This window comes from Apteryx mantelli, chromosome 2, assembly GCF_036417845.1.
Source record: "Apteryx mantelli isolate bAptMan1 chromosome 2, bAptMan1.hap1, whole genome shotgun sequence".
Taxonomy (NCBI): domain Eukaryota; kingdom Metazoa; phylum Chordata; class Aves; order Apterygiformes; family Apterygidae; genus Apteryx; species Apteryx mantelli.
Window position 1 is genome coordinate 131,671,756 of NC_089979.1, and position 22,803 is coordinate 131,694,558.

Consider the following 22,803-nt stretch of genomic DNA (forward strand, 5'->3'; position numbering starts at 1 on the left):
GCCTTAATGATACAAGGGAATAGTTGAGCAAGAATAAATGAGGTACTTTTGGTGGGTAAAAATGTGAGCTGACTGTCAGTGTGAGATTGGTTCTAGGAGCAGTTAGCCAGCAGTAATAGGGCACACTTGAGTAATTGAATTTGCATAACAAGGCCTGCTGAAGAGATCTGACAGGCCCAGAGATTTGTCTGGCTGGAGATCTCCAGATGGACGTGACCACACAGCAGCTGGGTGGCACGTTTCTCAGCATGGTCAGCAACACCCAGACTGTCAGCTGGCCCCTGCAATTGCAAAGCCCTGGCAGGCCAGCTGGTGGCTTCTGACAGCCAGTGGCCCTGTTAGAGAATCTTTTCATTCTGCCTGTCAGGGTACAGGACCTGCAGGGACCAGTGGTAAGATGTAACAAGTCACCAGTGAGAGCTGTTAAGATGCTTCAGAAACCTGCTTCTGTTAAATAGCTGCTGCTTTACTGCTGAGAATGAACCTTCCAAAAGCTTTTTCCATCCTTTAACAAGGACAGGACAAACCTGTTCTTCAGCATTTTGTTTGGAAATCTATCACTTGGTGTTAGTTTCTACATGTTTAGTTTCAATACCAATATTTATGCATCTAACCAAGCATGCATAGCCAGTGACAGAAATGCATTTTTGTGGGCTTTGTACCTTTGTAAAACAAAATGCTGTAGCTTCTTTTCTACTGTATTCCTTCCATCTGTACTAATGTTGCTGTAGATCTAACAGGTTCAGTTAAGGCAGCTTATGGAAATTCAGGAGAGTGTTAGTAACAATCTAGGCAACAACTGTTTTACTTGAATAGTGTGCACAAATATTCTGTATAGGTAGGAAAAGAACATGCCTAATACTAGAAATTGCTTCCTCTCTCATTCCCCAAGAAATGATTTTTTAAAATCATTTTTAAAAGTCTGTCCCTTTGTTGTTCCAAGTTGCTTAGTTCTAACGTCCCTGAGCCTCAGACTCTATGCATTAAACTGTTGGATTTAAACCCCCTCCCCTTCCCAAACTTGGAAAAGTTCCTGTTCACTAGGAATTTAGAATCCATGTCATTCCACTCCCAAATAAGTAAAGAAGCCACTAAAGAGAGTTACATACTCTCTTCTGCTTATTCTCTCTGTCCCCATTGATATTACATTACCTGTTTACAAGGTGACATAGCTGAAACAGGTAGGTGCTGCTTTCTAACATACAGACTTGCTATTTGGGCATTCTGGTTTTTGATGGATGCAAACCCCCACAAACTGAGGGAACTAAGATTATTATTTTATGGATGTTGCCCTTAGTAGCATCCCCAAATGTTCCAATTTCTTAAGGTCCTTGTCTTGCTTCACCAAGTCTACCGTTTTACTTTCTTCTGGAAAGGCTGGAGGAGATACCTTTTTCTTTCTACTGTTCTTCAAGTATCAGTGTCGGTATTATTCCTGTGGGGTAGTCATCCATAGACTTCTGCCAAACCAATGGCCATTACTTTTACCTTTTCTTCTGAAAAATACTATGTCTAAGTTACCTATTAGTCTCTTCCTTTTTTATTATGTTCTCTCTCTTTCTGGAAAGTAATGTTTTCAGCTTTTAAACTTGAACAATAGATCCTGGCTCCATGTCTTCTGCCTTCCTCACTTGATTAGTCCTGTGACCTATGATTATAACTTACCATATCATGACCTTTTCCACTCCCTACTTTCCACCTTTGAAAGCTTCAACCTTTAACATCATGCCTAATCCTACTGTAGCCATCCTCTGTTATCAAGCTCAAGTCATGGCAACCTGGCTCTAGGCTTTTCCCACCCAGTTTGTAATTTGAAGGTAACAGGGGCATCCCCATAAGACTCGTCCACTAATTTAATGATTCATATCTCTGCAGGTGTCTGGGTTTCCCTGCCTGGACTTCTGCACTCAGACTTTAAGTCAGGCTGGAGTCTGTCTTTGATGAAGGAGGACCTTGCACCCAACTGAGTTCAGGACACTTGGTATCAGCAAGGGCCTCCTTGCCCAGAGAGGACTTTGTATTGGCTAGAGCAGTGTGAAACGGCCTCACGAAGCATCCCATTTATCCAGTTTCTGAGTCTGCTCTAGCACGTTAATTTAATGCTGGATCCCTATTTTATCTTTCTGTAGGCAGGCTGGAATTCCCTGTCTGAACTACAGTGCCCTGGGTTTAACAGGCTGGTGCCCCTCTGGCAGTGTCTGGTATCAGCTGTATAATGTCCTATTGTGATTTATTTGTGTTTAATCCATCTTTGTCTGTTGCAGGATGTATGTGTTCTCTTTTGTCTCAAGAAAAGATAATTAGACTATTAAAATAAGACCAAAAACTTTAGGAATTATTTCTTTTCTTTTTTCTTTTTATGAAGAACACTTCGATACCGCCTCAGAGACTGTCCAGAAAGGGTTCTCTGTTTTAAAAGAACTCCACATGAATGGGGAATGAGTAAGAGAAATTGCCAAAGTAAATATCCGTTTGGTTATTTTATAGGCTTTAAACCTTTTTAGTTGTATTTTTTCTTATCAGCTATAATAAATGCTCAGTATACAATAAGTCATTTAGAAAAAGTATTGTTGAAAGAAGTGGAAAGATGCCATTAAGCCTTTTAATTAATTTTTATATCTATTCATCAGAGAAGGCTGAAATAACAAGTTATAAATTTTGCTGAGTCCTGTGATGCTGTAACATAAAACTTACAAGATTTGGCTTGTAGAATGGTAACCTCAAAGTATTTCTGCTCAAACAGCAGTGATGACTGAATAAATCATTGGTTTATGTCCATCAGATTAAAAAATAGGCATGTAGAGAACATACTTACAAAATTGTCTTCCTTTGCCACCTTGAATTTTTGTTACATATATTGTTTTGAGGTGGGAAATATTTTAAGTCTGATATGTATATAATCACTGTAATTCTATATGCTAAATAAGCAGAAATCTTTCGGTGCACTTTTATCTGGTTCTGGAAATGTCCTTTTTAGTTAACCTTTTGCCATTAATCTAAATACAATATTATCAGGAAATATCATGGATCAACCATTCTTTTCTGGCACAGTAGTGTACATACCTAATCAAAACACTGAACAGCTATCTCAAGAAGACACACTTGCCAGGATTTTGAGATGCTTACATAATCTTTTTACTGTTTTGTATATTGAGTACATTTCCAGCTAACCCTTGATACAAGACAGAAAAAAAAAGTGCTGCGTCTTTGCTTCCTGTAGATGATTCTGACCTATTTCCTTTCCTTTTTTGTGCATACTTTACACAAAGAAATGTTGTACTTGAGATGAGTATAGAGGGTACACAGAGACAAGAAATGTAGTTTGAAAACTATACTCTGCACACAACAAGAACAGTTGTTGAAATGCAAAAGTATATCTTAAATGTTTAGTCAAAAATGATTAAGGAGCTGGCATTTCAAAAGTTGTAGCAGGTATAATTAGCTTCCCTGACAGGAGTGTAATGTTAGGCTGTGTTTAGCAGATCTGATTATTGTCTATTAACTGTGCCAATTTTAGTGATTTCTGATATGGATGCTTTACTTTTATGCCAGGTGCTTGGTAGTCATTTATTTGGTAGATATTTAATTTTTGATGTCATTTTGAATATTCAGTTCAAATTTGGAGCAGCTACTCATTTAAATCTATATAGAATTAAATATGTTTTGTAAGTTTCTCAGAGTAAGTCTCTCTTCTCTCTTCCTCCCTCGCTCTCCTGGAAAAGGGAGATGCAGGTGTCATCAAAGCTTCTTTTTTGAGGCTTCTCAGTGCAGAGAGTACAGACTGACTTCCCACACAGGCTCTGGATATTTAACCAAAAAAGTTAATATTAAGTACTGACTTGGTCAGATTTCTGTATTTTCCCTCTTAGAGTTCCCACTGAACTATGATATGTTGATAAATAAGGGATGCAGCAGGAGCCAGAGCCATACTTGTTGTACATTATCTCTTTGATTAATCTAAGAGAGGAGGTAAAGTACAAAAATTAGGAAGACTTTGCAGTTTAAAGGTGCTTGTTAGAATGAAGTCTGTGTTCTGAAATGAATTGCTGTAGTTCTGCTAGACCAAGACTGTAGGGTTGTTAGCATTATTCTTCCCAGCTTCCTTACCATTCTTTACAAATGAAAGCCCAAAGCTCTGAGATGCTGCATTTGTGGAAGAAAAAAAAAAAAAAATAAGCTTTTTAGTTGCCTGTTCTGAGACCAGAGTAAGCACAGAGAGGTTGTAGAATAACCTCGTAAAAACCTTATTTTCAGTGTTTGTATCAAAGAAGTGCAGTTCTTTCTTCAGCTTCACTCCAGGTGTTCTTAAAATGTTCATTTGAAATTGTAATGGCATGTCCCTATGAAAGCAAATGTATTTTTTTCTTTTGACTTAAGACTTACTAAAAGCCTGTTTAACAAAAAAAGAGATGCTAGCCACTATTTCTCTTTTGCTAACATTTCAGAATGATCTTGGGCATTTCATAGGTAGCTATAAACCAAGTAGAAAACATGCCAGATTACATTAAGTTTGTCCCAGGTTCTTGTTTCCCCATGAAATTTTTGTGAGTGCGAAGGAAAAAATAGTCTGAGTGTACTGAACCAGTTATGTGTGTGCCAAAATATTCTAGAGAACACTTAAAAATGGGAGGTTTTGGACTGCTGACTTATTTCATCAGCATTGACAATAACACCGTCTCTTAACTACATGTGATCCAGTGTATTTCTAATGCAACCAGATTTGTGCAAAGTTTTGATGTTAGAAAATAAATACTGCTCAAGATGAGAAAACAGTTTGTCTTAAAAGATGGCTATTTCTTTCCTTCCAGTTTATGGATCATGTAGGCTTTACTAGTTCTGAGGGTTTTTTTCTCAACAAGTGGCTTTTGTAATTAAGTTACTTATTTCGATTTTGCTGCTACTATCCTTTCCCTCTTAAGAATGAATGTTTCTATGCTCTCGTTGGCTGCCTCTTCCTCATTGGTTTGACAGCTCTGAGCAGTAATGACCAATTCTTGTCCACTCTTGACTCATCATTCCCCATGCCTTGGACCTGATTTTTTTGTAACTGATTTAGGTACATGTTTTATTTCTCTCATTTACTGTTGTTGAACTTCCTTCATTTAGGTTACTTTTTTATTTCATAGTTATGGCCATTTTTTTCATATGATATAAATTAACTTGAGATTCTATACTTCAGACTAGTCATCTTCCTCAGCTTTACTTTGTCATCTGTGAGTGTGTGTGTATGTGCACATACATGTGCAGCCATCATCAACAATTCAATATGAGATGATATCTCATCAGTTCCTTTAAACTTTCAACATTCTTTAATTTTACTTAGGAACAGACTGTGCCTCCATCTCCCAAATTCTCCAGTCTCTACTTCGTTTTTGGTCCTTGCTTTCAACCATATTCCTAGGTAGGGTCCAGTTCTGTCCTCCTTCTACAACATACCTTATAAATGAGACCTCTGAAATATCTTGCCTCCTCACCTTTGTGTAGATGAAACTCTCTTCCAAACCCTAGTTATCCCCTTCCTTGATAACTGCAAGCACCTTCTGTCTAGCCTGTAAATCTGTAAATTTATTGAATTGATTTACAATGCTGGAGCTGCACATGCTGTTTTTCTGTCATATTCTGGTTGTTTTATTCTCTTATATATACCTCTGGAGTGCTGTCTAATTCTGGGCTCCCTGGTACAGACACGGGAGTGAGTCCTGGAATGAGTCCAAGGAAGGGTCATAATAAGGGACTGGAACATCTCTCATCTGAGGAGAAGCTGAGAGAGCTGGGACTGTTTAGCCTGAAGAAGAGAAGGCTCAGGGGGGATCTTATCAATGTGTACAAATATCTGATGGGAGGGTGTCAAGAGGATGGAGCCAGACTTTTCTCAGTGGTGTCCAGTAACAGGACAAGAGCTAATGGGCACAAAATGAAGCACAGGAAATTCCACTTGAATGCAAGGAAACACCTCTTTACTGTGAGGGTGGTTAAACACTGGAACAGTTTGCCCAGTGAGGTTGTGGAGTCTCCATCCTTGAAGATAGTCAAAATCCAACTGGATGTGGTCCTGGGCAACCTGCTGTAGCTGGCCTTGCTTGAGCAGCAGGTTTGGACTAAATGATCTCCAGAGGTCCCTTCCAACCTCAAGTTAGTTCAACCATTGCATACTTCAATGGTTGAACTAACTGGTTCTGTGGAATGGTGAGGAAGAGTAGAAACCAAAGAAAGTAAAGTGGATTGAACTACAAAAGGTTCAGAAAATTTTATTTGGTTGTCATCTGCCTGCCATCATGCAAGAATGGCATGTCACCTTTTTCTGCAAGCTTATTGATGCTGTCTTCCATGCTACCACTATTGTGGTAAGCCACTGCCACCTTCAAGTCATTTCTAGGATGCTTTGAGGACTCCGTCTGTCCAATATAGGAATTCTGGTCAAATTGTTACATAATACATGTTGTATCTTGGACAGCCTGTTTGCATGCAGAATCTGCCACTTACAGATGTGACTTGTAGCATCTGCCCAACACAGTCATGACTGTGGAGGATTGTTACCTTATTCTGAATAGTCTGTTCTTTTGCCAGACTCTAGTGGTGTCAAGGAGACTCACTGGAACCAGGAAAAACAAGTCCCCGCTGCCTTCTTCCTCTGCCTCTCCAAGAGGCAAAAGTGAGGAAAACGGGATTTATTCAAACACAAAAGGACTGACAAAGAGAGTCTTTAAAAGGACTCTTAGAATGAGTGAACAGTGAGGAACCACAGAGATAAGGAAGCTTTGGGTAGCGGAAGAGGACTACATAGCTTTACAGCAGAGGATCCAATTTAACTGCAGGACTTTGGTAAGCTGATCTGCAAAAGAGTAAGAGGGGCTGCATGACCTGGAAGATGGCCAACAGCTGCAGATAAAGGATCATGGACATCCCAGCAGACAGATTTACAATTTGTGCTTGATGGAGACCTAAATACAGCCTCTCTGGATGAACCCTTATTGCCAGGCCTGATGCTTCCACGAGTGAGTGCCATGGCTGTGCTACTGTATGGCAGACTCCTGTTTCTCACCATAAGTTGGGAGGAGTGTTGCAGAGGAGGTTTCAAACTGCTATCAGATATTTCAACACGGTTGTGCACGCTGCATCTAGCAGTATTTGCAGCTACATAGGACAGCCTTTGCAAAACAAGCCAACACTTACTAGTCAACTGGCACTTACTAGTCAACTGGCATACACAAAATTTCTGGTTTCTGAATGGAAAAGCAAAGCTTAAACATATGTCTGTGCTGGCAGCATAAATTATTTTCCTGCTTAAGTGTCCAGAATTCCTTTATTCCTTCTTTACATTTCCAGAAGAGCTCTTAACTGAGCATTCAGACATCAGGCTTCTTGTTTTGGCCAAGTTTTAGTCAAGTCAGTTCGACATGTTCTTCTTTCCTTGGCTGCCAGTTGTTATAAGTTAATACTTGGAATGATCATTCTGTTGTCGCACCCACAGTCATTCCATTCATATGTGGACAGTTCTGGGGATTTTAGTCACAGCTCTTTTCCAGTTCCTTGTCCTGAAAATCCCTTAACCCTTTTGGTACCATTGGGCAACAATACAAAGTGAGAGGTGAAATAGTTGTGTTTTTCATTTAAAAAAAAAAAAAAAGTGTAGCAGTTTTCACCTATTTTGCAATACTGTTCTAACATTGAACGGTAGCAGGAATTATATTTTTGTTAGCTAATATAATTTTACAGGTAAATGCCATCTAGTCCTACCAGCTTCAAGCTGGGTTATTTGTACACTGTGATGTACAGAATCCTGAAAAGCTGGCGTACAAGTTCGAGAATTTTTATCAGACTCCTGGCCAGGTTAAATCAGAAAGAGATGCAGAGGAGATTCAGCAAAATCTTATCAGCCTCATTGCAACTGGTAGAAGTTTTTTTTTTCCTTTTAGTCCATGGACAAAAGATAAATTTATTAAAAAAAAAAAAAAGTTGAATGGGGCTATATCATGGTTTTGAATTATGTAAGAAAAAGTCTTCACTGGAAATGTATAAAATATGTTTTCCCCCTTATATTCATAAATATAACAAATAGAAGTTACTAATTACTTCAAGTTGGTTGGTCTTATTAGGCTAAGGTAGCTTTCTTCCATGAACCGTGCAGCATCACTCATACAGACTGTTTCCTATTTACCAATGAGTATTTTTATTGCCTCGTTGACCTTAGAAAAGCAAGAAAAATTTCTGATTATTTCCTGATATGAATTGACAGTAGCAAGTTTTACAGTAGCATATTCTAATTTTTTTCCTATTTGTATCAACCTGGGGTTTGTGTTTGGACAGCCATTTTGAAATGTTTCACTGTACATCAAAATAATAGGTCCTAATGGATTGCTTCCTGCTTGACTAGACAAACATTTATTTAAAAAAAAATTTTTTCTGTGCCTTAGCAAGTTTAAAGGAAACAGAAGAGCAAAATAAAGCAGATTTCCTTTTAATGGTTTTGCTTGATCAGATATTTATATTCTGTGTATGGTTTTATTATATATTAAATTCTGACAATAAGGTAGCTTTTCCTCTCTGAGGTCAGTAGTGTTCAGATTAATCAGGCTGACATTTCATGCCGGTGGGTCATGAACTGTTGATAATAGCATTAAATGGTGATTCACTTGCTGCGGGGAGCACAGCTCATTATCCAGTCGCTATATTAAATCATTGCCACAAACAGCTAGAAGCTTGCATGTGTGCATGCGCGCCTGTACACACACACACACACACACACACACACGTGAAAATCAAAGGTGGGGGTCTCTATCCTGTACTGTCTGTTTCTCTCTAGCAATTGTTAAAGCTGTTTCCAGCATATGAGTGTGATGGACTTCTCCACAGGTGAGAGGCTGGAATAGTTCTCTGTGAAAAATCTGCTTTTGTATGAAGCAGGACTGTGCAATTTATTTTCTAGTTTCCCTCTGATAAAGGGACATTATTTTTGTAGCTGGTCCATGTTAGACAAAAACAAAGAAAAATACATGTCTGTCACAATGTTCAGGTCTGAAAATACAACAAAATGTGAAATGAAAACAATTGAAATCTAAATTGCTTGAATTCATTGCGTATAGATTTTTGTTTAATACTGTGTTTGAGGGGCTTCTGTATTAGTTTCAGATGTGCTATGTCCTGTTAAAAATACTCTGAAGATTTTTTTTTTTTAATTATTTTTAGCCACTGTCCTATTGCAAGAAAAACCATGTATCATAATGGAAAACATTAAAATAAAAGACTTCTAAATGGCTTACCAGTTGCTTAGTTATGTTGAATAGGCGGAAATTCTACTTTCTTATGCTTAAAAGATTTTGTAATTAAATGCAAATCTTGCTTAAAACTAAGTTTCATTCTTTTACAATGATATTTAAGTTATAAATGTTGCAAGGCATCTGTTTAGCAGTTAATATGAAATGTGTTTTTTTTTTCTCTACTTAACCAAAACTGAGGAGTCTTCTCCTTCCTTGTGCTCTGCCCCCTCCATCTGAGCCAGTATCATTTGTTTTAGTGCAAAAGTGACTCTTGCTGAAAGGCAGTGCCCAGAGGCACTTCACTTTATGATATCAAGGTTTACTGACAGTATGAGCTTCTCAAAGTTTTTATACTTGACACTGGATAAATGATGGGTTTTATAGTTCCAGAAGACATGATGTTAATCAGTGTATATAAGTATTATTTAGCATGAAAACCGTGTTAAACCTCAGTATTAACTTTAAAACCAAGAAGGGTTGTCTTCTTTCTTTTTCAACTGCAGTATGCATTTATAATTGGTCACAGAAAGGGAAACCATTTTCTGAAACAATAATTAGCACACTATATACTTTAAGAGAAGTAAAAAAAAAAAAAAAAGAAGGGAAACATTTTTAGCTCCTCGTTTTTAACTCGTTTTTAACGCCCTTTTTTTGTTGTTGTTAAATAGCAGCTAAACGCTGTTAAGAGAAACAAGATAGCATGAAAAAATGTAGGCCGCTAGAGGTCACTGTTTGGTAATCAACTTCTAATGAACCAGAACTGTCAGGAAGGCCAATAAATTACACTGTGGATTTTTCTAATTATGAATTCCTATTTAATCATTCAATGACAAGTTAACTGTGGCAGTGGTTCTATGTACTTTGCATACACAGTTATGTTAATGTACTATTATATTTCTTGGGATGGAGGTCCTCCATCATTAGAGCAGTTCATTACCAAAGACTCTCTTATCTAATCATAATTACTGATTATGAGAAATAATTAACTTTGTTACCCTCTTGATTCTGTTCATAGGCAAAATGCAGTCTTTTTCTTTTCTTTTTTTTTGGAAGAGCAGGGCATGTATTGACTTCAGAAACCTTCTCATTAAAGAAAAAGTTTAATTTGTTTTTGTGCAAAATTGCTAAAGTTGTAGTGTTGGAATAGTTACAGTTAGTGAGGGGGAAAAAAGAGGTACACAAATTATTTTACAGTGGATCTCCTTAAGCTGTGATTCAGTACAATTAAATATGAAAATATGCTTTGTTTCAGGAAAGTGCAGCATTTGGAGCATATAAAGATTTGTAAATTTAAGCCATGTAATTGTATGTTTGTCCTTTCTGAAATAATAAAATTATTAATAAAAATTAATATCTCTTTATATTTCCATATTAAATTTAAAAGTAGTGCAGTTTGAGGAAGTATGACTTTAAATTAAATTACAAGGGTTTGAACTCATTGGATAAGTGGCATCAAATAAATTTGAGAACATTGTAAAGTACATTCTATTTTAGGCTGGAGGGCAATACTAAATCTAGCTCTATGAAAGAGATGTATTACCTGTTTTGCAAAGGAATAATAATAGAATTATGCACAGAGGCTCTCTAAGTAGGAAATAGATATGAGAAAGGTCTTAGAAAGAAGGGATTCCTTAAATGGAAGGTCTGTATCATTTCAGTTTAAGTTGCTTTTATAGCAGTTGATGTCATCTTGCATTATTATACTACTGTGCTTTTTTCAGTAAAGAGCTTCTAGAATTAATTCTGAGCATGCTGAAATTATGCAGGAGAAAATGCTTTATTGCTTTATGGATACCAAGTTAGTCATACTTAAAGATAAGCATGTATTTTAAAGGAGAAGCTGAAAGAGAGAGAATAGGTTGTATATGCTGTTTACTGTATCCTGCAGCAAGAGTCAGTAATTAAAACAGTTGGGGGAAAAGATAGCCATATCTAAAGCAATATACTGTCATGGTAGTTCAGATTATCCAAAAAATTCTTGGTTCCCCATACCACTGAAGACCGTTCAAGGGGCAGTCGTTCAAAAATGTACAATGCAGTCTTCAGTCCTATTGGGTTTTTTTAAGCATTTCTTTCTTATTTCACGCAGCAAAACTGTATCAGTTTTACTGTCACGGACTGCACCCTACCTAGATAAAACTCAAACTCTCAGCTAGGCAAGTGTCCAGCAGAGAATACTGGAGATGGATTTCTTTAAAATGACTTGTCTGACATTTCTTTCTAGCTATGTGTTGCTATTTTGTTTTGGAATTTCATTATATTGCTGTTATTAGATATTAGACAATTTTTAAATGTTGTAAATATAAATATGCTCATACTGCTTTTCTTTTGGGGAGGGGTTGGGGGTTACTCCGCTTTAGCTCTTAGATAAACCAAAAATGATTAGGAATAGGTACGATATGCCCTTCCACCACTTTTTAATGATTTTTATTTTATTTTTCTGTGTTTCTGTTTTTATTTTCTTAAATAACAGGAAAGGACTAATGAATGCATCAATAGAAATTTACCTTGTGTGACTTTAGGCATCTGCAGCTGGCTTTCCAAAAGTGAACCTTTTATTAAGCAAAGCACTTGAACCCATACCTGTTGAGCAATACGGTTTAAACGCGTACATCGGTGATTTTTTTTTCCAGCAGTGGGCTTAATACCGTCTTTATTCAGCAAAAAAACCATGGTGCAGTGTTTGTTACTTTGGGGGGGCTGCCTATGTGAGGGTGACATGGTAGAGAAAAGAAATATAAAGGACTAAAGCATGCAAGTAATTTTGTTCTTCAAAAAAGGGGGGGTAATGTCTTGTTACACTTGCTGTACGAGTGCTAGAGAGATACATAGGAAGTCATATTAAAAATTCCTGTTTTATTTTTCCTCAAAAGTTTCTTGTTTCTCTGCTATAGGGTCTCGGCTATTGTATATCTATTCCACAATGATGTGTAAACATACTTGCATTTTGCTTGGAACTAAGGTAAAATGCTTGAGTATTTCATACATTCTAGATAAAGGCACTCAAGCCCAACCAGCAAAATCTGCAAATGTAGTGGCTTATGGCTACCTGTTTTTTTGTAATTTACAGGGTTTAGCAAGTCTGGCCAGGTGTCTCTTTTTGTGGGTCATGAATTTGCACAGCAACAGTATGTTGCTCAGTCAAGACAGGTGAGAGCAAAAGCTGTGATGCCCAGGTGGACTTCCAGTTCTATTTGCAGCTTTTGCTGTTCCTCACAAATGTTGTGCTTTGGTTTTTTTTTAATTTGTTTATTTGTTTGTTTTGGTATTATTTGTAAGATCCTAGTTAGAGCAGATAGCACAGCTCTTCTGAGAATTTACCTTTTTCTAAAGGGGACATTATAAATGTTCATTCCTCTAGGCTTTTTCTCAAATAGTCCCATTACAGTCTATTTTCTGGTTGTTGATCTTCCGCAGTGCATGGAAGCTTCTGAAGAAAGTGGAGATACGATGGTCTCAGTGTATATTAAATATGCAGCTCTGTCATCTTTCTAATGCCAGACAAAAAATACTCTTGTTTTTTGAGTATGTGATTGAGATGAAGTTTTATTTCTAGGAGTTGAAGCATAATCCAGGCAAGATGGGAATTCACTAGACTGTCACTGAATTTTAGTTGCATGGAGGGATAACTCCAGCCCACGTAGTTGAGAAACTGTTTGTGTGTTCATGTTCCACTTTGAATTTCCATTGAAACACTAGAATTTCAAGCAGTAGTGCTGGTCAAGAAGATCATGGGGTTTTTTTATTTCTGAAGGATATTTCTCTTGTATTTGATGCTATGCTTTTTCAGAACACAGCTGTGGCTAACCAGATAGCTTAATACCATATGCTTTATTTACATTTGGATTATCTTGAAGTCAGCTTTGAAATGTTAGTATATTAGATGCGTGGAACATACTGCTTCACTTCTTTGCCGACTGCCCAGCCCTCTTGTTGACGATTGGATAAAATTGAAATACTTGGTTTGAACTGTACTAAGGTCTATGCAGTTAGTTTTGCTGTTCAAGACTGTAGATATTTGCAGTTGTTGTTAGTTTTAATATTTTTGAATAGTACTGAAGCTCTGAATGAGATTTAGACCCTGTATCTAAAGAACAGATAAAGTAGCAGCAAAATCTGGTGCTTCAACAAGAACACCTATGGGCTTTTTCTGTTGTTGCATAGGGCTTTTCATGGTGAAGTATGGATTAAAGGGAGGGAATAGGAGAGATAATTGGCATCAACTACTGTTTTTAAATGTTTCTGATACAATATTTTGGGTATTAAAAATAAGCAGATGATTTAATCAGTCAGACTTCATTTCCTTTCTTATTACAATGCTATTAGCCTTTTTACTCAGTAACTATTCAAGTGCTTTGATATTTCTCTTGGACATTACAATGACTAGAACTGAATGCAGTGCTTTAAAAAACCGCTGCAGGCAGAACAATCTCATCAGGCCTTTTTTTCAGCTTGTACTTTTGAAAAAATTACAGTACCTTCTGTGTGTTTTTGCCTTTTGTGACTTATTTTCTTTGGCTAATCATTTTGGAGGTGTCGGTTACTACTTAATAGCATCTCGTAAAATTTTCGTGATGCATTCCCTTCATATTAAACTTCCTGGACCACAGCTTCTGCTCAGTTTTTGTATGATTTTATAAGAGGGTGTATTGTTTTCTGTGTTTTGGCGTCCTTCTGTGATAGATCTAAATTAGGTTGAAGTTTTATTATTTCTGCTCTGGTGTCCATAGCCAAGTTCAAGTACTAATCCCTATAGAATTCCACTCAACACTTCCATTAAAAGCATAAATCTTCTCATTACCATTTTGCTTTTTTTTCTAGCCAGTTATTTATCCTTCCATCTGCACTACCTTCAGTTTCTGATGATGTTTAAGTGACTATTTCTATGCCCAAAAGGCATATCCTGGGCTACTGCAGCACATGTATGTACCTATTGTTTATATACATATATCCTCATGATACATGTAAATCCAGAAGTATGTTCTCCTTAAGGCCCCTGAGGATCCTTGTATGTACAGCAACACTTCTCAGATTGCCATGTGGGAGTGGAGAGTTTGATACCATCTTTTGTGTTTGTACAGCACCTAGCACAGTACGGAGCCAACCTTGACAGCAGTGTAGGTGCTAGAGAAAGGATATTAAAGTGTTCTCTCTCTTCATCTTCTTTCTTCATGTTATTATAGGAAGCAAAATTCATTTAATTACTCTTTCTCATGCTGGGCTATCCAGAACAGATAGCATATTGTGCACCTCTTTTGCACCTTTCTTTCAATCTGTGCTACTGATATGAAAATAGCTGTATGGAGCATTAATGCTGATGCGCACAGTCTGATCCACTCTTCTTCATTCTTGCCTGTGCTTGTGGGAAGCAGGAGTGGAGGGGGAGGAGGGAATTATTATTCTGCTGCTGACACAGGGAGAATGAGAGTGGCTTGATGCAACAGAAGATTATGTTCCCTGAGGATAAACAAACAGAAGGAGATAAATTAGGAGAGAGGATAATCCTGTTAATATGTGCATTCCTTAATTCTGATTCAGTTTTGGAAAATGTACGATTTCACAGAGGTTAGAGATTTAATTAATACCTGTAAGCTATCTCTTAAAGTTTACCTTTTAGATTGTGGAGTAATACTTCGGGTTGACATTTGAGATGCACAAATTTGCCCATAAACAGGAATTGTAGGTTGTGATATGAATATGGTTGGAGGAAAAAATAATAATGTGCGCATCACCATCCCTTTCTCAATTGAAAAAAAATAAACTTCGGTCCTGCAGACTTTTTCACAATACTGTTTGTTAGAAGTCGGAGCAGCTCATTCCTTGCAGTTTCTGTTGCTTTTTCAGCAGAAGCTGGGCCATTGTGATATTTATCTGAATTCAAACAAGGCTAATTAAAAGAGCTGCTGACAGTTGTTGTGATCTGACTTTGACTGGAGCTTGATGGTCATTATGAGTAAATAATGAACCAGGTCTGCAAATGTAGCAGCTGCCAACTTGGAATAGAAGAACAGCTATTGCGTCCAATTTAAGGATCTATCGACCGCTTCCTTTCTCCCTGCAGATCTTCATCCTAGCAGAAAACTAATGTTTTCTACTGCTTTGTTTTGTGGTTTCAGCTATTTCTGATATAGTCTATAATCTCCTCTTAAATATTTAACCTAGTCCATTATTAGCTTTCAGAGTTAACAACTTTTCCATGGGGCTTTCTTTGAATTTTTATTTTGTTTTGGTTTTGCAGTTTGTTTTTATGTACAAAGTAACTGCTTAAATAATTATGATAACGTGTATTTAATTTGCCTGTTGCTGCAGAATAAAAATCCACTATGTTTTTTTCTTTGCACAGCTGTAATTTAGCAAATTGTGTAATTGGATTATGCTGCAAAAGAGATGCCTTTACTTCCTTAAGCTCGCTTTTTTTCTAGAATAATATCGAGTACTCGTATAAATTTTCAAAGCACTGACCTGAACCTCCATTTCCATTTTTGTTCAAACATCAGTAGTTTATGAGGTATGGTGATGCAAAGCTCTATTTATCAGGATAGAGAAATTGCAATGACTTTCATTAAGGTGCACTTGCAAGTACATTGTCGCTTCATCATGAGCTTTCTCTTGTCCCATTAGCAAGCAAGAACAGGTCTGTTAAAGGGAAAAAGGCACATTTTAATAATAGATTAATTTAACTTTCATCTAGAATCCCTGCCATTATAAATACAATGCAGACATTTAAAAGTCACCACAGAATTTTATATACACAAGAACTTACTGCATCTACCCAGCATTTGCTCAGCTGCCATTAAAAAAGGCTATGTGCATTATGTAAAATGTACGAATGTGCTTGTGCATAGTGCATAATGCGGCAGAACTAGGGATCTTGCTGGGAAGAAATGATCCCAAGCGTGCCCCTAAAAGACAAGTCTTGCTTTGAGATATAATGATGAGAAATTGCCCATTTATTTGTGTCTTTGTGTTTCAGCAAAAACTAAACTTTGAATTGTGGCTGTCTGTGGTGCTACCGCAGGGGTTTTGCGCATGTATATGTGCTTCTGCATGTGTGTGTGTGTGTGTGTTTCTGTTCTTGTTCTGGAAAGGCCAGCAATACGTTAACAAGGGGTTATGTTATGCTGGTTTATGTTAAACCAGATCACCCCCTAACATGTGCAGAGCCATTCATCTGTGTCACCAAAACCCAAGAGAACATCTGACATGGACTTGGAAACAGAAACAGTGATCACTTACAAATCAAACATGGCACGCTCTAAACCGATTGTGCACGGCAATCTTTTCTAGAAAGGACAACTAATTGAACATGATAAAGTGTAAAGTTAATTAACACCCTTAAATTTGTTGATTACTTTCACGGGATTATATTGTTCGTTGAGTAGCAGCTTTCTGTCCCAGCTGTCGCCTTTTTAGCTGGTAAACAATAGAGACACCATAACAAGTCGTAAACGGTCCCTGTGACAGCAGCCCCTTGTGAGGCTGCATCTGTAGAAAATGATTAGAACAATTGCATTTTAAAGACGGCTCACATTGCAGCCCAGTCCCATCGGCCCTCTTCTTTATCTCTGTTGATGGCAGACTGGTTAAAACATTTAAGTTCTTTTGAGCAAATTAAGTGATTTACTGTGTTTTAGTTATATAGCAGTAGAACAGCTTCATAGGTCTACCTTTGATGCTGATTTTTATAATAGGGAGAAACACAGTCCCTTTGAGTAGATTTTTTCTGAGAATGTTCTGTTTACTTGTTCCCAGGAAATAGATTTGAGGATGTCAGACTTTGTCTATGAAGCAAGTAGAAGAAAATGATACCCTATCTATATTTCTCCTCCTTCTTACTTTGAATTTATAGTATAATTTGAAATAACCTGCTTTTGTTTCCAGTAGGGATTTGTAGCTGATGTTGCCTATACGTGCCTTTTAATTGGTTTAGGGTTTACATATGTAGCAAAACAATAGCAACCTTTTTAGTTAATCTTTCCTTGTGTATCTTGGTTTAACTTTTTGTGAGCTGCAAAAGACAAAGTATTTCATGTGAGCTGGCAGATACTTAGAGTTGCTTAGTCCTTTAAAACACACAACCTCACACACACACACCCCTGCGTGTGCGCGCACACACACATAAAGGTTCTCAAGTTCAGCCTATCTGAAAGAGAGCAAACATGACAAGAAACTGCTTGTTTGAGGCAACTATAGTCACTGAAACAGTGTTTTTGCAAAAGTATTGGAATAAAGGACTAGTGTTTTCTTTCACTTCCCAAAGCATAACAGGGAGAGCTTCAACTCTTGCACTTGAGGGTACGACATTGTAAAATAGAAGAGAGGATTGAAACTCTAACCTTGTTTTTCTTGTTTGTTTTTACATCTATTTTAGATCATAAATTAGTTTTAAAAATCCTGCCTTGCTCAATACACTATATGCTGAATAAAACAATGAGGGAATAGATGATTTTTGCCTAAGCCTCTTAATGTTACAGCTCTAAGTTTCAGCTAATCTTTTGGAGTCTCTGAAGCAACTAAACACTGCTATATTCACATTCAGTTTTAGTTTTTCTTCTCAACTTTGTCAGCAACAAATTTTTTTTGTGTCTGCAGGTGCAACACAACAGTGGTTTAAATATTTTTTTATAGGGATATGCATGTGCACTCTGTATTTTCAGCAGTGTAACTGTGATGGTGCTCTAATGCATAGTCTTAGAATATCACTTCTTTTTAACTCATCTATGTTTTGTTCTTTTCATGGAAAGGTACTAAAACTAGAACTAGAAGCAGATACTTTACGTGTAAATTTGATTAACATCTTTTTCTAGCAATTTGTAGTCCTAATAGTAAGCAAACTGTTTGTAACCCAACTGCTTTTACTGATGTGACCAGTTGTTTTGTCATATGAAGGTTCCTGAGCCTCCGTTCACATTTTCATCTAAAATTTAGACTAAGGAGCCTCAGCACCTCAGTTTTACTGATTTCCTCACGGGCAATCACAAGTGAGAATCATGTGGACTGAAGAGTCTTGTCCCACAGTTACTTGTCCCACAAGTAACTCAGCCAGACATGATGGGGCATATTTTGAAGAGCCGTTCCATATGTACCTCTTCTGGTTATAGGTGAAGAAATTCTATCTTCAGATCTTAGTCCAAAACCTTCTAATACCCAAGCAGGAAACCGGTCTGTGGTATGCCAGGCTGCAGTCCTTCCTTCTTCCTGCTACTCTTGAACTTTTCACTGTGCTTTTTCCAGCATTCATTTTTTGCATGCACGATCTCCTGTTGTGCTTTTCTGCTAACCTATTCCTGCTGATGTATACTTCTGGGAAATTTCCTGTTAAATGGCTTCAAACAGGAAGTGCCTTTTGATTTTCTGTTGGATTGCCTGTACAATTCCCATATTTAAAAGTACCTGAATTCCCACAAATACTCATTTCTCTTTTTCTGCTATCTAGTGGGTTACTACTTTTTAGCCTGTTCCCAAGGGATAAGTCTTTTGTTCTGATTACTTGCTGCCCAGTCTCTGCAGCTTTTCTTCAGATTAAAGTGTACTTACACTTTAGCTTGAGCCTATGGTTAGGAAATTACCTTAATTTTTTTTAATTAGAGTTATTGACACTTTTTTTTGTCCTTGCAGCAAAACCTCCAAATGTTTGCGTAGTCCTGTTGTCTCTTACTTGTGTTTTTGTCAGTGGTAGAATAAGGAAGGAAGAGCAGAAATCAAAGAGAGTATAGTGTTATGATCTACTGACTCACACTTGACTTATTTCATGGAATCGGCTAGCATGACTTCCTTAGATGGTTCCGTACCCAGGTGTGGGGGAATCATCCTAGGGAAATCTAGTGTAGGACTGCGGCCATGGACTCAAGCAGTCTTGCTCTGTGGAGAAGCAAATCCTACAGATGCTAATCACAAATACAATTTCTCAGAAACCATTCTGTAAGCATGAGGATTTTTTGTGTTTTAGAAAGAGCAAATGGATTCTGAAGGTTTTCTAGAGTTTTGACCCTGATCGGCAGTGGTACATAAAGCAGTATTTTAGGTGGCAAGATGCCTTTAAAAAATGAAAATATGAAGTATAATCATTGTTCTTTTGTTATATTAAGCTGCTCTGCCTTCTCCCTTGCTCTCTTTTTTTAGCGGTATAAGCTGGCAATACTTTACTGATCTATGTTGTCAGCATGGAATCTGTGATTGTGAAATAAAGCTGTAAATACTTGTCTGATGACTTTTTGTTTCTATTTTTAGCTGAAGTTATAGTTCTTGTACTCCTAGACTCCCTGCCAAAACTTTCTAAAATTGCTAGTATTAAGGATTTGTTGCATTGCTTGTTTAATTCTGATAAAATAGCTGATAGTTGGCAAGGACCCTAGATAATAAAATACACCATGAAGTAAACAGGTTTTTGTTTTTAAGAATAGAAATTTCCAAGGCTCCTGCATTATACAACAAACTGCTCTTTTTTTCCTACTTAACTAATTTATTTTTTCTACTTGAAATGTAAGTGTTTGAACAAGTGAGAGAGTGCAGCTGTCAGAAGATTAACCAGCTGAAAACGATTGTCATCATTAATTTTGCTCTAATAAATGACTCTCTGAAGCTATTTAGCAGTCTGTAATCTAGATACAAGGCTATTGACCTATGATGGATAGTACTGGATTTTGTTTGTAAGCTTTGACTTAAATTGTCTACTTAATTTGCTGCGGGTCAGATCACAGGATTAGTAGTAAAGGCCATTATGTGGTTTGAATAAAAATAGCTGAAGGAATGGAATGAAAATCATTGTGTTTATTAATGTAGCAATCTTTGCGGTCATGTACATAGTAAACTGGTAGCCAACAAGGTGACAGTGACCTGTTTGTGTTAGCTCTAAATCTAGACTTTGCTCTTAGCCCAATTCCTGGGATTCACCATTGAGCTACCTGGGGAGGAGTCATTCAACTGAGATTGAGGATTGGCTGCAAATAGGGTGTCTCTTAACCTGAGAAGGAGGATCTTTACCATATTTCAATGTCTCAAAAATGTGCTGTTCTAGGAGCAGCAATGTTATATATAGACTTTTTTTTCAAAGCTCTGGCTGTAAGTGAGTTCTTCTGGATGCTCCAGGGTGTAATACAGGTTAAGCAGTTGCTTCATTTATTCTCTTAGTGGGAGTCTCTTTCCTCTACTCATTTGGCTGTTTTTTCAAAGCTGGTAGAAACTCGCTGGTTTTTTTTAGGCCTTGATCTGTCAAATTTGTCTGAAATTCTTCAGTGAATTCAAAAGATAGTGCAGGTTGAATGGCAGGATGGTGGGGAGAAATGCATGACAGATACAGAAAGGGGCATTTGTAGCCAGTCACTCACAGACAGTGCATGAACCTAACTTTTTTTTAAGGAAAACTGAACAAAAATCCTTCTCGTTCTTCAGTGTGAGGAGCTGCTGTGTTACTGTCCTCGATGTAGGAAAGAAGGCCCAGTACTGAGCAGTTTATTGCGTAGCTGGTTCAGTGGTACAGCATTTGCAATAGGTTTAAGGCTTTAAGTTGAGAGATGCTCTAATTAGCCTATTGCAGTTGACAACTTCATCAGAACTTTTTGTGCAGGAACTCAGTTGCTGTGGTGGCATAATTATGGACTTATTTTTTCTTTTTATTGTTTTTTATTGCATAATTTCATTTTTTAGTGAGGAACAAAGTGAATGGAGCAGGTGTCCTATTTAAGTGGGAAACATTTTTAACAATAACTTTTTTGCTATTTCAGCTTGGTGGATTTGTGGGGGGGGGTGTTGTTTTTTTGTTTTTTTAAAGCAATGCTGCTTTGTCTTCAACTGATAAGCTTTTTAGGAGTGCGTCTTCATTTTGGCTATATCACATCTGGCTCGGTGAAGTCCAGTTTCATTTGCACTCCTGACACTGCTTCAATATAAACATTTATTAATGGTTATTATGGTAGCTACTTGGTGAAAAAGAACTAAGAACCATAGCGGAAGAGCAGTCTGACTTACTATAGAAACAAAATGGTCTACCACCTGGAGGAAGAACAAATCTTCTCACTTGGACCATTTGTAAGAACATCGTAACTGGTTGAATGAATTATATTTGAAAGTAGGCCATTATCTGCAGCTGTACATTCTAATAGGCCAAGGTTTGATGCAAAGCATAGAAAACTTATAGTGGCTATGCTTCTTGCTGAACTGAAAAATAGTGAGGAATCTGAGGCGCTCATTGGGTTGGGCCAAATTTTCCTTGTAGTTCTGCCTATTAAATCTGTTGGAGATGAGAAGGTTAAGGTATGCCAGTAATTCATAATAGAATTAGGTTTTTTTTAAGGAGGGAGCATTTTATGTAGGTGCTAAACATCCCATGAAAAGTATTGCTATTTTTGCACTTAGTAATTGTATAATCAAAGACTACGGAATGTGCTTACGGACCCTTGATAAAGGTAGGATAGACTTATAGGAATAAAACTGGGAATAGTGTGTGCATGTGTGTGTGAATCCTTTTTTACAGTAATTTTGGATAGTTCTCTACAGGGGTATGTGTTAAGTCTATGCATAGGAAACTAACTGAAAGGTTCTTGAATTAGGAATAAATTTGCTTCAGATTAGAAACATCATAAACTTCAAATGCAGAGATTCAGAAGGCAAGCACTTGGTTTTGCATGACTGTATTTTTCAGATGTTCCATTATGTGAAAATAAGCAAGTACTGATAAAGATCAGACTAAGTTTGGAGAAGCTGATAAAAGCAGAGTTAATGTTGAGCAACAGTCTGTCAGTAGTGATATGTGGAGAGTAGTTTAACAAAACAGAAGTTTTATTTAGTAATTTGGATACAGTGAATTTTATGGGACACAAGGTTGCAGGAAGGGTTGATTCTTTCTCCGTATGAAACTATAAAAGTGGTATTGCCATCTTTCTGTAAGTCTTGTGAATTGTTGTGTTATGGTATTCCTGAGGTTACATCCTTCCCTACCAGAAATTCTATAGTAGGTGGTTTTACCTTCATTGAATGTTCAAGAGTTAAGATCTTTGATCCTGTAAGTGCTGGGATTATATACTTACTTTACATAGTAATAATAGACTTTGAGGGGATTCATCATAGGTGAAGTACTGAGCACACAAATTTTACATCATCAGAATCTTATTGATGAGTTTCTTACATTTCTTAAAAAATAGTGGTATTAAATCCAATGTTGTCTTGATTCAGGCGTTGGAGCTGCTCGAGCTGGAAACCTTACTTTCATGGTTGGTGGAGTGGAACAAGAATTTGATGCTGCCAAGGAGTTACTGACGTGTATGGGTTCTAATGTGGTCTACTGTGGAGAGGTTGGAACCGGACAGGTAATGCTTGCTGAGGACTTAGCAGTTATCTCAGTCTTTCTTTTTTGTTCCTTTATTTGTCTTTCATGAAACCCATTTTTTATTCCAGAACTAAATGCACTGTATTATCTCTTCTTCTTTGTTTGCTCATTCTTCAACCATGCGTATATAAAATATTCTCCTAGCACTGTTCTCCAGCATGTTATATAGCTTAGCACCAAAACATCTGAACTGGTCCTTCCCCAGATTGACTTGTTAAGATT

The 22,803-nt window shown here is 37.2% G+C and overlaps 1 protein-coding gene across 1 annotated transcript in view; it reads left to right on the forward strand.

The window, feature by feature from the left end:
• HIBADH (3-hydroxyisobutyrate dehydrogenase) overlaps positions 1–22,803 on the forward strand; it is a 97,950-nt gene that overhangs the window by 61,297 nt on the left and 13,850 nt on the right. The window contains exon 5 of the mRNA XM_067291570.1: positions 22,428–22,561. Within this exon, the coding sequence (XP_067147671.1) occupies positions 22,428–22,561 (134 nt within the window). The remainder of the gene's footprint in view (positions 1–22,427; positions 22,562–22,803) is intronic.